The sequence below is a fragment of the Anabas testudineus genome, chromosome 18 (assembly GCF_900324465.2).
Source record: "Anabas testudineus chromosome 18, fAnaTes1.2, whole genome shotgun sequence".
NCBI lineage: Eukaryota > Metazoa > Chordata > Actinopteri > Anabantiformes > Anabantidae > Anabas > Anabas testudineus.
In genome coordinates, this window is record NC_046627.1 from 29,339,068 (window position 1) to 29,352,355 (window position 13,288).

The following is a 13,288-nucleotide window of genomic DNA, read 5'->3' on the forward strand; positions in this document are numbered from 1 at the left end:
TAGATAGTGGGGTCAGTGGGGTCAGTGGGGTCAGTGGGGTCAGTGGGGTCTTTGTAATATCACAGGAAAAAAGAGGTGACTCTTGAAATGTGTTTCCTCATTGAAGTGGGGCTTTTATTGTGAATAAAGCTCTGAGCGGAAGTGTGCGTGATGACGCTGCTGGGGCGGAACTCGGGGTTTGTGTATGTCGGTTAGCTGCTCAGGAGACAACAGCTCATCTTCTGCTCCTTCTCCTCTGCTGCACACTCAAGTAAGTCAGTGAGTAAGGAAGTGTGAAAACATGGCATTTTGTTAACCTAACTGTGTTTTAGCAGGGAGGCAGTAGTTGCTAACCTGTCTGTCAGTGGAACCCTCTGGTTCTGTTGTTCACAGTAGTTGAGTCGTGCACTAACGTTGACGTTAGCGTTAGTTAGCTAAGTTTGGTTTGTCACCGTCAAAAGCTTCACGTCTTCCTAACAAGTCGTGTTGACGGTGAATGGAAAACACTAGTTATGTTTCTGACTCTTCTTCATTTTCTGTTTTTATTCGAAGTCTCTACGTTTGCAAATGTTGAACTTTGACCAAGTAGCTAATGCTAACGTATGACAGGAGGCCAACTTTGACAGGAGGAATAAAGAAACATGAATAAACCTAATAGAACAGAGTGAACGTCGCTAATTTCTTAGCTAAGCAAAACACTATGTACAGTTAACGTCAGTCAGATAAGAATGAAAGCTTTTATCAAATAAAAAAAAGGTTTTAATGGTATTTTATTTTATATATCTTTTTGTATTTTCACTGTGATATGCCCAGCATGTTTTTATCTACAAGACATGCAATCTTTTAACTTACTTGTTAAAAACATCTCTACACATAGCCATCTTAAAGTTTGCTTTAAGTTTGTGTTGGACTAGAAAGCAGATAATCAAAGACAGTGGGAGTTCTTTTTGTCTGCTCATTTTTGTGACAGTGCAAAACATGTGGTGTCAGCCTTTTGATGGTTTTTGATCATGCTCTAGTGTGTTAAGTCTGCAGCACTAAATATATATATATATCAATACATTTACATGTTTTAATTCTTGTAGTGTCAGATTGATACTTTCAACACATCTTCAGGGTAAAACATTAGTGCTGCTGGGATTGCTCTGACCGTGCTACATCACTCAGCAATCTAAGTATCATAATGTGACTTTGCCCTTTTTCAGCAGTGTAACATTTACCTGTATTTCAACTTGGAAGCCAAGTATGTAGATGTTAAGGAGACGTAGGCCCAGTTAAGTAATCTTTTCATCATTTTCACCTTTGACACAGATAACGCCTCACACAAGGAAATCCCTTGTAGTGAAACCAGATTTCCAGAATTTCACCTCAGTTTGTATTCACTTTAAGTGAGAGTTGGCTTGTCAAACCTGCAGCTTCACATTTGTCCGTTGAAAGGTTTATTAGCTTGCTAAAGAGATTCAGTTATGCAACACTTGTGAAGCGTGGGCCAAAAGTTCACCGACCCTCAGCTCCACCATGCTGCACAAGCTGTTACAGGCTAATGCTTTGCCACACAGATTAATCCTCTATGTATATAGTGTGTGAAGGAAAAAAACAATATCTCCATTCACACTCACTGACCACTTCACTAATCTCCTAATTTAAATAAATACAATGGCCAAAACATTAGAAACATTTTTTAAAACCTCCATATTAAATATATAGTAGAATTATCACTTTTCTGACATTTTCTACACAAACAAATAACAAAAACTAAAGTAAAATTAAAGTAGAATTCATGAAGAGCTATTAAAGATTGAAGGAGAAAATGCTAAAAGTAGCAATAATTTTATCATCACTTTAGCAGACATAGCATAATACTGTATGTTTATTGACTTACTTTTCATTTCCTTTTTTTTAGAGCTGTACCCACACTTAGAGGAGGATGTCTGCGACTATGAATAATCCTTTTAATCATATAGTTGAGCCTCTGGACCCCAAGGAACCAAAGCAACAGTTTTTCAATCTTTCTAAACTTGGAGATCCCAGATATGGTAACAACAATGAATGTAGTTGTAAAAATTATAGTTGGTGTAAGTTATAGTTATGCCAGCATATGCTCCAGAGAGGTTAACTGTCTACTCTTTTTCTCAGACCGTCTGCCGTTCTCCATCCGCGTCCTCCTGGAGTCTGCTGTCAGGAACTGTGATGAGTTCCTAGTGAAGCGCTCAGATGTAGAAAGCATCCTCAACTGGAAGCAGACTCAGACTCAAACTGTGGAGGTACCATTTAGGCCGGCCCGCGTCATCCTCCAGGACTTTACGTATGTCTATGAACCCACCTAACTTTTTTGTCACTGGTTATGAATTGTGAGGTCGTTAACTGTTCTTTAAGAAATGTTGATTATTTACATGTGCCATGAAAACGCAACACGGAGTTAAACAAAAGCTTTAGAGGTTTATTAACTGTGAAATGTCAAAAATGTGTTACTCAGTCAAAGCCAATGCTTCTCTGTTTATTTTTCAGTACAAAGAATCATTAACATCCACTTTAAGCAGAAAGACTCTTGCTTGGGTGTATTTACAATTGCATTGTTTCTTTTGTTGTTATTGAGATATTACTCTGCTGTGGACTCACCCTGACTGGTTGAGTCTCTACCTCTTCTTGCAGTGGTGTCCCTGCTGTGGTGGACTTTGCTGCCATGCGTGATGCAGTGATGAAACTAGGCGGTGATCCAGAGAAGATTAATCCAGTTTGCCCTGCTGACCTTGTCATCGATCATTCCATCCAAGTGGACTACAACAGGAAGTAAGACCAGGGTCATCAAACACTTTCCACTGTCGCGCCACTATGGCATGAGGAGCTCATACAGAAGATACTGAATTATTTTGGAGATGCAACACACAGTAACATGGACCCATTGTATTTACTAAGGTTCTAACAGTGTTATGTGAATCGCCTTAGGTCTGACAGCCTTCAGAAAAACCAGGATTTGGAGTTTGACCGGAACAAAGAGAGATTTCAGTTCTTGAAGGTGTGAACAGTTAACAAACTTAGTGAAAGGTCTTCATACTGTAGGTTTTAATACTGTTACGGTTTTCCTTTAACTCTTAAATGTGTGCTCTCTTCTTCAGTGGGGCTCTAAAGTCTTCAGGAACATGCGAATCATTCCTCCCGGATCAGGAATTGTTCACCAAGTCAACCTGGAGTATCTGGCCCGAGTGGTGTTTAACCATGATGGATACTTCTACCCTGACAGTCTCGTAGGCACAGACTCCCACACCACCATGATCGATGGCCTGGGTGTCCTCGGCTGGGGTAAGGAGATAACCTGACTGTAGATGATATTAAAAGTTGTATCTATGTCTTGGTAGATTTAAGATTTATAATTGTTCATTCTGATTGCTGATCTCACTGAATAATACGGCACAAAGATAGCCAATAACAAACATAAATAAAAACCTCACTATCTTACTTGAACTGTGGACTGAAGTCCTAAAAATGATTTGCTGTAAAACTTAAAGGTGTTGGTGGAATTGAGGCTGAGGCTGTGATGCTGGGTCAGCCGATAAGCATGGTACTGCCTGAAGTGGTAGGATACAGGCTGCACGGGACCCCAGATAAGTTCATTACCTCCACTGACATCGTCCTCACAGTAACTAAGGTACTTACAGTCAGTTTTGTTAATCATTTTACAACACAGCAGAAACTTCTGTCATATTTAGTGTTTAGCTCACATTATCTTCCACTTTCCTTGTGCTCTCAGCACCTCCGTCAAGTGGGTGTAGTGGGGAAGTTTGTGGAGTTTTTCGGCCCAGGTGTGGCTCAGCTGTCCATCGCAGATCGAGCCACCATTGCCAACATGTGTCCAGAGTACGGAGCCACGGCAGCATTCTTCCCCGTGGACAATGTCAGCATTCAGTACCTGGAGCAGACCGGTGAGTGTAGGGGAAACACTTCACTGTCATGTCCTTAGATAAATGTTGGATTGAAATTTGGTTGATTTTACCACCTCCACATGTCTATAACAGATCTGTTACCATTGACCACATTTAATTTTTCCACCATTTGATTAGATATGTTTTAGTCTTCCGTGTTTTACCTTCTTTGTCTGGATTAAGGTCGAGAAGCAGACAAGCTGACTTACATTACAAAGTACCTGAAGGCGGTGGCCATGTTCAGAGACTATAATGATCCTTCTCAGGATCCAGATTTTACTCAGGTTGGTTGTAGTGCATTTCACTTTTTGTTCTTGATTGATCAGTCAGAAGACAGACAATGCTAGAATCACATTTTCTTTTGTGTGTGTTGCTGTATTATTATGGTGCACATGCAGAGGGAATCAGGTGGAGAGATGTCATGAAGTGTAAAATAAAATAAATCACTGATACTAATATATCCTGGTATCTCTCTTTTAGGTTGTGGAGCTGGATCTGAGCACAGTGGTTCCGTGCTGCAGTGGTCCCAAAAGACCCCAGGACAGAATTCCTGTTTCTGACATGAAAACAGATTTTGAAACCTGCCTGGGAGCAAAGGTAGGTACAAGTACATCTATAATATTTTTTTATTTAATAACTGTTTATGTGTTCTATAAATCAAAATGACTCATTCTGTTTCATGATGCATTTCAGCAAGGTTTTAAGGGTTTCAATGTGCCCCCTGAGCATCACCACACTGTGGTCCCCTTCCAGTTCAATGAAAAAGAGTACATGTTGAGCCACGGCTCAGTGGTCATCGCTGCCATCACCAGCTGCACCAACACCAGCAACCCATCTGTCATGCTTGGAGCTGGTCTGTATATCATTCCTTTATCCCATTACTGTCACAGTTTCTTGACAAGAGTAAATGAAGGTGAATGTTGTTCCCTCAGGACTCCTGGCTAAAAAGGCAATAAAGTGCGGCTTGAGCGTGAAGCCGTACATCAAGACCAGCCTGTCCCCTGGCAGTGGAGTGGTCACCTACTACCTAAAGGAGAGTGGCGTCATGGACTACCTCTCTCAGCTAGGGTAGGTTGCTCAGATCATTTTACTCACCTGCCTTCATTTATAGACAACCCTGCACATGAGTTTCATGTAGAAAGGACAATGACAATGTTGAGCTTGAACACACACACACACACAAACACACACACACACACACACACACACACACACACACAGAGTTTGCTCAGCTGTCACTGATATAGCTCATAAAGATGTAGATTATGTTTATATGCTTTATAAACAATAACACAGTGGCAACAACCACCCGTTACCAAGCCCCACACTTAATGTGAACTGAGCAAACAGTTAAAACCTTAACCATGGATTAAGATTTTTTTTTTCCTACTAACAGTAAAAACTAGTACTCCCAAACAATTGAACCAACTCAAATATGAAGCAACAAGAAGCAGCAGTGTAGGAACAGACCATGATTTGCATGCCTGTAAATAATCATTTTTCTTTCCCATTAGCTTTGAAGTTGTTGGATATGGCTGCATGACGTGTATAGGCAACAGTGGGCCGCTTCCAGAGCCGGTGGTGGAGGCCATAACCAAGGTACCAGTGTTTTGCAGTAAGAGGCTGTTTGCACATCTTTACTGTGTTATTTTGCCTCTTCAGCCTCACTCTAGCTGGTTTTCTCCCTCACGTATCTTTTCCTCTTTCTAGCATTCTTCACTTGTACTGTGCAAACATTAAACTGGTCTTTTCCCGTGTTAATGTTTCTTTGCAAGCACTTTTTGTTGTCCTAAAATGGGTCTCTCCTTTCAAGTTAGACCAACACTTATATGTTAAGTTTATACTGTATTTTGTACTTACTCCTGTTTACACTGCCTTGTGTTTCAGGGAGACCTGGTTGCTGCAGGCGTTCTGTCAGGGAACAGAAACTTTGAAGGGCGAGTCCACCCCAACACCAGAGCAAACTACTTGGCATCTCCTCCACTAGTCATTGCTTATGCTATAGCAGGCACAGTGAGGATAGACTTTGAGAAAGAGCCCATTGGTGAGTAGTTTTGAAATTAACATCCAAAGAAATGTATGATGGAACTTTTGTTTATCAGCACATTAGTCATTATTCATGTTAAGTACAGAACATGTTGCACTGCTTTTTAGGTACATATGTACAACTACAGCTGACATCAGGAAAAAAGTGTGAAATTGCTCTGTATACATGCAGGTTGGGAGACATGGGGACCAGGGGTTACACAGGCCCCTTTAACATCTCACTGGCCACTACTGGTGCTTCTCCTGCCAAAATGACAGTTTGTTATTGGTTATGGTGCCCAGGTATTTGAAGGAGTCGACTGTTTCTACAGTCTGGTCATTTATTACAGTGCTGACAGAACCTGGTGCATTACGCTTAAAATCAATACACACTTCCTTAGTTTTTGTTACATTCAACTCAAGGAAGGATTCAGAGCACCTAAAAATGAATCCACCACAGGACCATGAGACGAGTCATCTTATGGTGGCCGACACATTGACAGGCTGACTATCATTGTGTCGTCTGCACATTTTAAGATGGGATGATTTTCAAACCTGCTAATACTCAATCATTTGTGTATAGGAGAGGAGAGAGAACACAGCCCTGTGGTGATCCAGTTAAAACTGTGGTGTGTGAGTCCTACACCTAATAGATGTAGTGAAGTAGTGTTATGGTGGCATCCTGCACCTCCCAAAGCCACAAAATGTTTTAATCACAAGCCAGGCTACAGTAGTAGGTTTGAGCATTACCACTGGCCTGTGCAAAGGATCTCAGAGAAAGTATTGGTTTATACAGTGAAATTATGTTTAACATATAGGTCCAGGGCAAAACCATGAAGTATTAGAAAAACTAGTAAAATAATTATAAAATAAAACAGGAACTGACAGGCAGCCATTGCAGTGACTTAAAAACTGTTTCTGGCTTCTGGTTTTGGATAGGACTCTAGCAGTGGAGTTCTGGATCAGCTGTAACTGAATTATATTGTTTTTGGGCAGACCAGAAAGAAGAGCCTTACAGTAGCCCTGTCCCCTGAATATAAAAGTGACTTTTCACCAAGGGATACTGCTGGATTAGGTTTGGTAAATGTTTTTCACTTATATAGCGCTTTTCTGCCTAGCTGGTACTCAAAGCGCTTTACACTGCGTCTCATTCACCCATTCACACACACAAGCAGACACACATTCACTCACCGATGGCAGAGCTGCTATGCAGCTGACCTGACTCACCGGGGGCAACTAGGGGTTCAGTATCTTGCCCAAGGACACTTTGGCATGTGACGTGGCAGCCGGGAATCAAACCACCAATCCTGTGATTGGCAGTCGACTGCTCTACCTATTGAGCCACAGCCACCCCAGTGTGTTAGTTTGTTTTTGAACTTCCAAATTACTGGTTCTCAAACACTAAACTCCTTGAAAGGTTAACTTTAACTTCACCTATGAATAAGATTCTCAGCCAAAACAGTCACTTAGGTTAAAACACAAAACAATGTTGTTTTTATACCTTCTTGATAGCCTCTTGTCAACTTTCTCCTCTGTAGCCATTAACGCTGAAGGCAAAGAGATTTTCCTAAGGGATATCTGGCCGACACGAGAAGAGATCCAGGCTGTGGAAAGAACGTTTGTTATCCCATCAATGTTCAAAGAAGTCTATGAGAAGATTGAGGTAGTGTAAACTGAATTCACTGGGAAAGAAAGCTTTCCAACAGTTTGATAAACAGCAGCCGTAGTAAGTGTGACTGTGTGTGTGTGTTTATGTGTGTTTATACAGAAAGTCAATGAGCGCTGGAACTCTCTTGTTGCTCCCTCTGACAAGCTGTATACCTGGGACCCCAAATCAACCTACATCAAGTCACCACCATTCTTTGATGGTTTGGTAAATATAAAATCACAACCTCATCCTATTTGTATTTTTAATTACCACAAATGTAATTGTTCACACTGAAATTAGTTGAAATTAAAAAAATTAAAAAGCTTGGCAATGTGTGACCAATTACTGCTTAGTCCAAGGCAAAACAATATTAAAAGAACAAATAGTGAACATGAAACTTTTTTTTTTAATTGTCAGATTAGATAAATGTGACAATGAACAACTTGATTTGCAATTGTCCTGATTTTATCTTATTACTAAATTCTTGCCAAATGTCATTCAAAACAACAACAACAAAAAAAAAAAAATACTTTTAATAAACCTCTGTTTATTAAAGGTAAACGTCTGTACCAAGCTTCCAACAATTACTGTTCTGCCACAGTAACTGGTGCTTCTTCCAGCACGGCTACATCCTGAAGAGTCTTTACCACACAGCATTTTGACAGAACTGTTTTAGCATCAGACAGTGGTACTGTTGTGTTGTGTTGTCATGGCTATTTCGTGCATCATCTTGTCCACATTCAGATCATGGAACTACAGCCTCCTAAGTCCATACACGATGCCCACGTGCTGCTGAACTTGGGAGACTCTGTTACCACCGACCACATTTCTCCTGCAGGGAACATTGCCAGGAACAGCCCTGCAGCTCGCTACCTGACCAACAGGGGGTGAGTGGTTTCCCTGCTCTCTGCTGTAGCAGCAGTCTTCAACAATCAATCAATAACTTTATTGTCCCCAGGGGGCAATCATTTTTTCTAACAGCATAGTAGCACATGACACAGAGAAAACAGACACAGTCCACAAAAAGTACATAGTGGAAGGGGGGGGGGGCGCTTTCATCACTGTCCTCTCTCTGAGTTTACCATACTGATAGCTGAGGGTAGAAAAGAGTGTTTGTATCTGTTGGTTGTAGCTTGTGGCTGCTTAAAGAGAGAACCAGAAGGCAGTACATGGACCTCAGAGTGTAGGTTATGGTGCGAAACACTCACTTCTGCTGCAGGAAAAATCTTTTTTAATAATTTGCACTCTGATAACAGCTGGTCACAACAGCTTTCTGTTTGACTCTCTGTTTTGACAGTTTGACCCCTCGTGACTACAACTCTTACGGCTCTCGACGAGGTAACGACGCTGTGATGGCGAGAGGCACATTTGCCAACATCCGTCTCTTCAACAAGTTCCTCAACAAGCAGGCACCACAAACCATTCACCTGCCAAGTGGAGAAACGGTCAGATTCAAGCTTTCAGCATTTGACAAGCTGGAACCAGAAAATATTTGTTTCCTTTTTTCCTCAGAAATGTTGATAACTCATTGATCTTGGATAATCTGACTCCTCCTGCACCTTCTGCTCTTTTTATCTAGCTGGATGTGTTCGATGCTGCAGAGAGGTACCAACAGTCCGGTGTCCCGCTGCTGGTTCTTGCAGGGAAGGAGTACGGCTCAGGGAGCTCCAGGGACTGGGCAGCGAAAGGTCCTTTCCTACTGGTGAGCACAATTTACCTTCACTTTGCTCCTCATGAAAGAAAGAAAAACACAGGATAGCTGTGTTGACGTAGTCTGGAATGATTTAGAGAAAACTCAAGGCTTTACTTATTGGCTTTTCCTAAAGGAGAACGAGCCGAATGAATACAGTTTCCAGTTGCACTGTGGAAAACATTGCCTGGAAAAACATTAGTGTTTCTGAGGGTTGAAAATGACCTTTTATGTTTGAAATATTTAAGGGTATAAGGGCAGTCCTGGCAGAGAGCTACGAGCGGATCCACCGCAGTAACCTGGTGGGGATGGGAGTGATTCCTCTGGAGTACCTACCTGGAGACACTGCTGACAGTCTGGGGCTGACCGGCAAAGAGCGCTACACCGTCATCATCCCCGAGCAGCTCACTCCCAGGATGAACGTCGACGTTAAGGTAGGTTAAGCTCAGTTTTCAAGAGGTTCCAAATCTACCTGTAATGCCGCACCTGACGTCGCCTCTGTGCTGCCCTAACAGCTCGACACAGGAAAAACATTCCAAGTGAGGATGCGATTCGACACGGACGTGGAGCTGGCGTATTTCCACAACGGAGGCATCCTCAACTACATGATCCGCAAGATGTCCACAAACTAACAAAGCACAGAAAGAAAGAAGCACTTAATTTTTCTAATTCTCTGTTGGAGTCCAACAGCTGTAATGTAACGGTTAACAGAAGAATGCCGTCCAGGAATCATCCAATCAGAAACCACTCCATACTTAACAATGTTCTCATTTTTGAGAATGCTGCGACGAGTCCGGTTTAACTTGTGTAATAACATATAGTCCTACGTAGTGAACATATGCAAGGCTGAGTAAAACCTTAAAGAAAGACACTGTGTCACATCAAGCTCACGTGACGGTTTCACACACGCACGCACACACACACACACACCGGTAGTTTTATTTTACAAACGGTACATCAGAACTAGGATAATGAATCATTCCAGTTTATTACAACTTAGCAATTGTAGTCCAGCCCAAAGCGTAGTTATGTTTTACTTGAGTTAGTGACGCCCGTGCTTGAGGCCATAGCTGTAACAACAACAGTTTGACTAGTATGCGACCTGTGTGTGACTGTAGTCATCACTCTCATCAGTTTCCAGCAGCTTCAGAAACCTGCAGGAGAAAACACTAACAACTAGTCACCTTTATAGCATTGGTATTAAATGTTGCTGACAACCTCTCTAGACACTCGTAAGCAACCTCCTTTTTCAGACACCTAATGGCTGTGGAGCATTTACTGTTGTAGGACTTATTTCTCTAGTCCACAGTAACTGTTGAACAGCAGGATGTTCAAGAGTTAGAAACATTTGAAAAGTTGTAATAAAAGTGAATTTGCCCTTTAAAAACACGCTTTGTGTTGAGACCTCAAGAATCAACTTTGGGTGGATCACACATTCTTCCAAATCATGAAGGAAGAATCAGGTGTGACTTTATATTACTGCGATTACACTTCCAGATCGAAATACTGTGTGACGCTAATGGTTATTGTACATTGTCCCTCAGCTGTTTTCCCCACACTTACCTCTGTGCTTGTCTCTCTTCAGGCTGGATTTTTGTCTTTATCTTGCTGTACTTGATTTTGATAGAAAACATTCCTGTGTCCTAACGTCTTTGACTGCCTTAATTACATGTCTGATCATCGTCATTCAAAGATCTATATATATCTACATCCTGACTGACCCAGCCATGTTTTTGTTGGACTGTTTTACATTCTGAATCTACTGAGCTGCAGAATAACGATGTTAAACAGAATAAAAGACACAAAGCCAGTCAGCTTGAAGCTCATTTTCATTTGTGATTACGGGGCTCTATTGGAATGCTTTCTTACTCTATTGTTTTTAATTTTCAATACACTGGAGAACAGTCTTAAAATAATTCCCTAAGTCATTTAGTGCCATAAATAGCCTTGAGGCTGATCATACACTGTGATATTTAAAAAACAAAGTGAGTTTTCTTCTACTATACAGTTTAAAGGAAAGAAAGTGATATGAGAGGTGACAGCTTTGTGTTTCTATCATCTGATGTACCTTCCTATTTTGAGTTGGAGACATTTTCTATGTAGGCCAGCTCCTGGTGTTAGCCACTAGAGGGTGCTGTGAGTAGCTTTCATGAGATGGTACTGAGATGCTGATAATACAACATTTGACTTGTACTAAATACAGAGCACCAATGAAAAAAGGAACTCTAATTAGATATCAGAAGTTTAAAACCACCAGGATTCTTCTAGAGTAAGTAGACAATAAGGACCTTGGTGACAGAGTGACTGATGGGTCATCCTAACTGCTTCAGAAGTCCTGTGCAGAGATAAGGAAATCACCCTGTGAGTGACACTAACACGCCAATCAGGTCTTCATGGATGGAGGTCACAGGCTGTTTGCTAAACAGCATTTAGAAGTCTCTGGGGGAGGACAAAGATTCTTTGATCTGATAAAATAAAACTCTTAGAGCAGCACTACAGTGCATCCAGAAAATATTTACAGCACTTAACTTTTTCTACAATTTGTTATGTTACAGCCTTATTCTAAAATAGACACACTTCACTATTTTACTCAGAATTAGACAAACAATACCTTATAATGACGTGCATAAGTATTCACAGCTCATTAATTTGTTGAACCACCTCTAGCACAAATTACAGCTATAAGTCTTTTGAGTATGATGCTCACCAGGTTGGACACACCTAATGACCCATAAGAGGGGTTGGCAGAGGTGTCACTATTACATCCTTCACATCCTCCCCTACCGTTGTTTCACCCAACAAGACTATTTAGCCCAAAGGATGGAGTGAAACCAAACCTGGAGGATAAATTTGTGTTCTCTATCTTCAGACAAGAAGGACGTCTAGTTGCCACGACTCAACCTCCAGATGTGTGAAGGCTGTAACGTAACAAAATGTTGAAATAGTGACATGCTGTAAATACTTTGTGGATGCACTCTATGTCTGGAGATCACCAGGTACTGCTCTCATGGCTAATACCGTCCCTACAGTGAAGCATGGCAGGGGCTATAGGGGAGCTTCTCAGCAGCTGGGACTGGGAGATTGTCTACAAACTGTCTAAATCCAGTGCACCCCTGAAGCTGCTCTCTTTCCTACACTAAGTGAAGTAAATGTAATCTAAGAAGGATGATTTCATGAATCATGATCTAGTTCTGCACTTTTGGTCTTGAAGTTCCTTCGTTGTCATCCGTCTTCTGAATCCAGTCACGTTTACTCGTGTTACTAGAGAAACATTTCCACCGTCCACGCCAGCAACACTACACGATGACGATCTTCTCTCTGTGGTTCATGTTTCACCAGCCATTTGTTTGTGACCCGGGACGTCACAAGTAAAAAGAGACAGAGGGATGGAAAAAGCCTGTGTGGGGGAGGGGTGGACATAAAAAGCCAGCGACACGTGTTGCTTGTGCACATGACCCTGTCAAGGTCCAGTACACCTGCAGCAGTGGCACATACTCACACACACACACAAAAACATATGCACTAAAACTGAGAGAGCACTAGGCTTTCAAATCAGTACCTGGACTAAAAGTCATTTGAAAACATTTGAATTATTCAAACCTTGGAAAACCACTGACATCAACTCAGTTAACTCTTACAAGTCCAGGTGTGAAGGTCTACAGCCACGACGGCAGCTCTGAGAGTGGCCGGTCTTTGCACGCAGTGGCCAGTTAAGGTCATCTGGACGTCAGCCAGACATGTTCACCGTGAACTTTGAATTCTAGATCAATATTTTATTTTTCAACATCAACATCAGTCTTATGCCTGTGCATGAATCCAGGAGTCACATAGTTAGCCTGTAGCTTAAAGACTCAAAGCAGAGTTCAAAATAATAATAATAACACACGGGTGTGACTAGTCTTGTTCATTTCAAATGTAATAACAATAGTTTGTGGTATAGCTGATGTTGGAAATATTCTGTAGAGGTCGCATGTTGCCTGTCTCAGCTCTAAAGCAACAAACGTTTTCATTTGGATAAAACAAATT

The 13,288-nt window shown here is 41.5% G+C and overlaps 1 protein-coding gene across 2 annotated transcripts; it reads left to right on the top strand.

Moving 5' to 3' along the window:
* Positions 1-169: 169 nt before the first annotated feature.
* aco1 (aconitase 1, soluble) lies at positions 170-11,076 on the top strand. Of its 2 annotated transcripts, none has more exons than XM_026353013.1 (21): positions 170-250; positions 1,883-2,015; positions 2,116-2,284; positions 2,632-2,769; positions 2,926-2,995; positions 3,096-3,279; positions 3,486-3,625; positions 3,728-3,899; positions 4,083-4,183; positions 4,380-4,496; positions 4,593-4,752; positions 4,832-4,967; positions 5,414-5,498; positions 5,787-5,943; positions 7,463-7,587; positions 7,693-7,797; positions 8,317-8,459; positions 8,870-9,017; positions 9,152-9,274; positions 9,511-9,696; positions 9,778-11,076. In XM_026353013.1, the coding sequence occupies exons 2-21, from the start codon at positions 1,907-1,909 to the stop codon at positions 9,892-9,894; spliced, it is 2,685 nt and encodes an 894-aa protein (XP_026208798.1). In that variant the 5' UTR covers positions 170-250; positions 1,883-1,906; the 3' UTR covers positions 9,895-11,076. The 2 variants fall into 2 exon arrangements, with proteins under 2 accessions (XP_026208798.1, XP_026208799.1); XM_026353014.1 differs by having other exon boundaries at positions 175-258.
* Positions 11,077-13,288: the final 2,212 nt, after the last annotated feature.

Excerpts from the sequence above, each read along its gene's own strand:
- aco1 (XM_026353013.1), top strand. The coding sequence starts at position 1,907 with ATGTCTGCGACTATGAATAATCCTTTTAATCATATAGTTGAGCCTCTG. Across the intron at positions 4,968-5,413 it reads GACTACCTCTCTCAGCTAGG|CTTTGAAGTTGTTGGATATG; the intron begins GTAGGTTGCTCA and ends CTTTCCCATTAG. Across the intron at positions 9,275-9,510 it reads CGAAAGGTCCTTTCCTACTG|GGTATAAGGGCAGTCCTGGC; the intron begins GTGAGCACAATT and ends GAAATATTTAAG.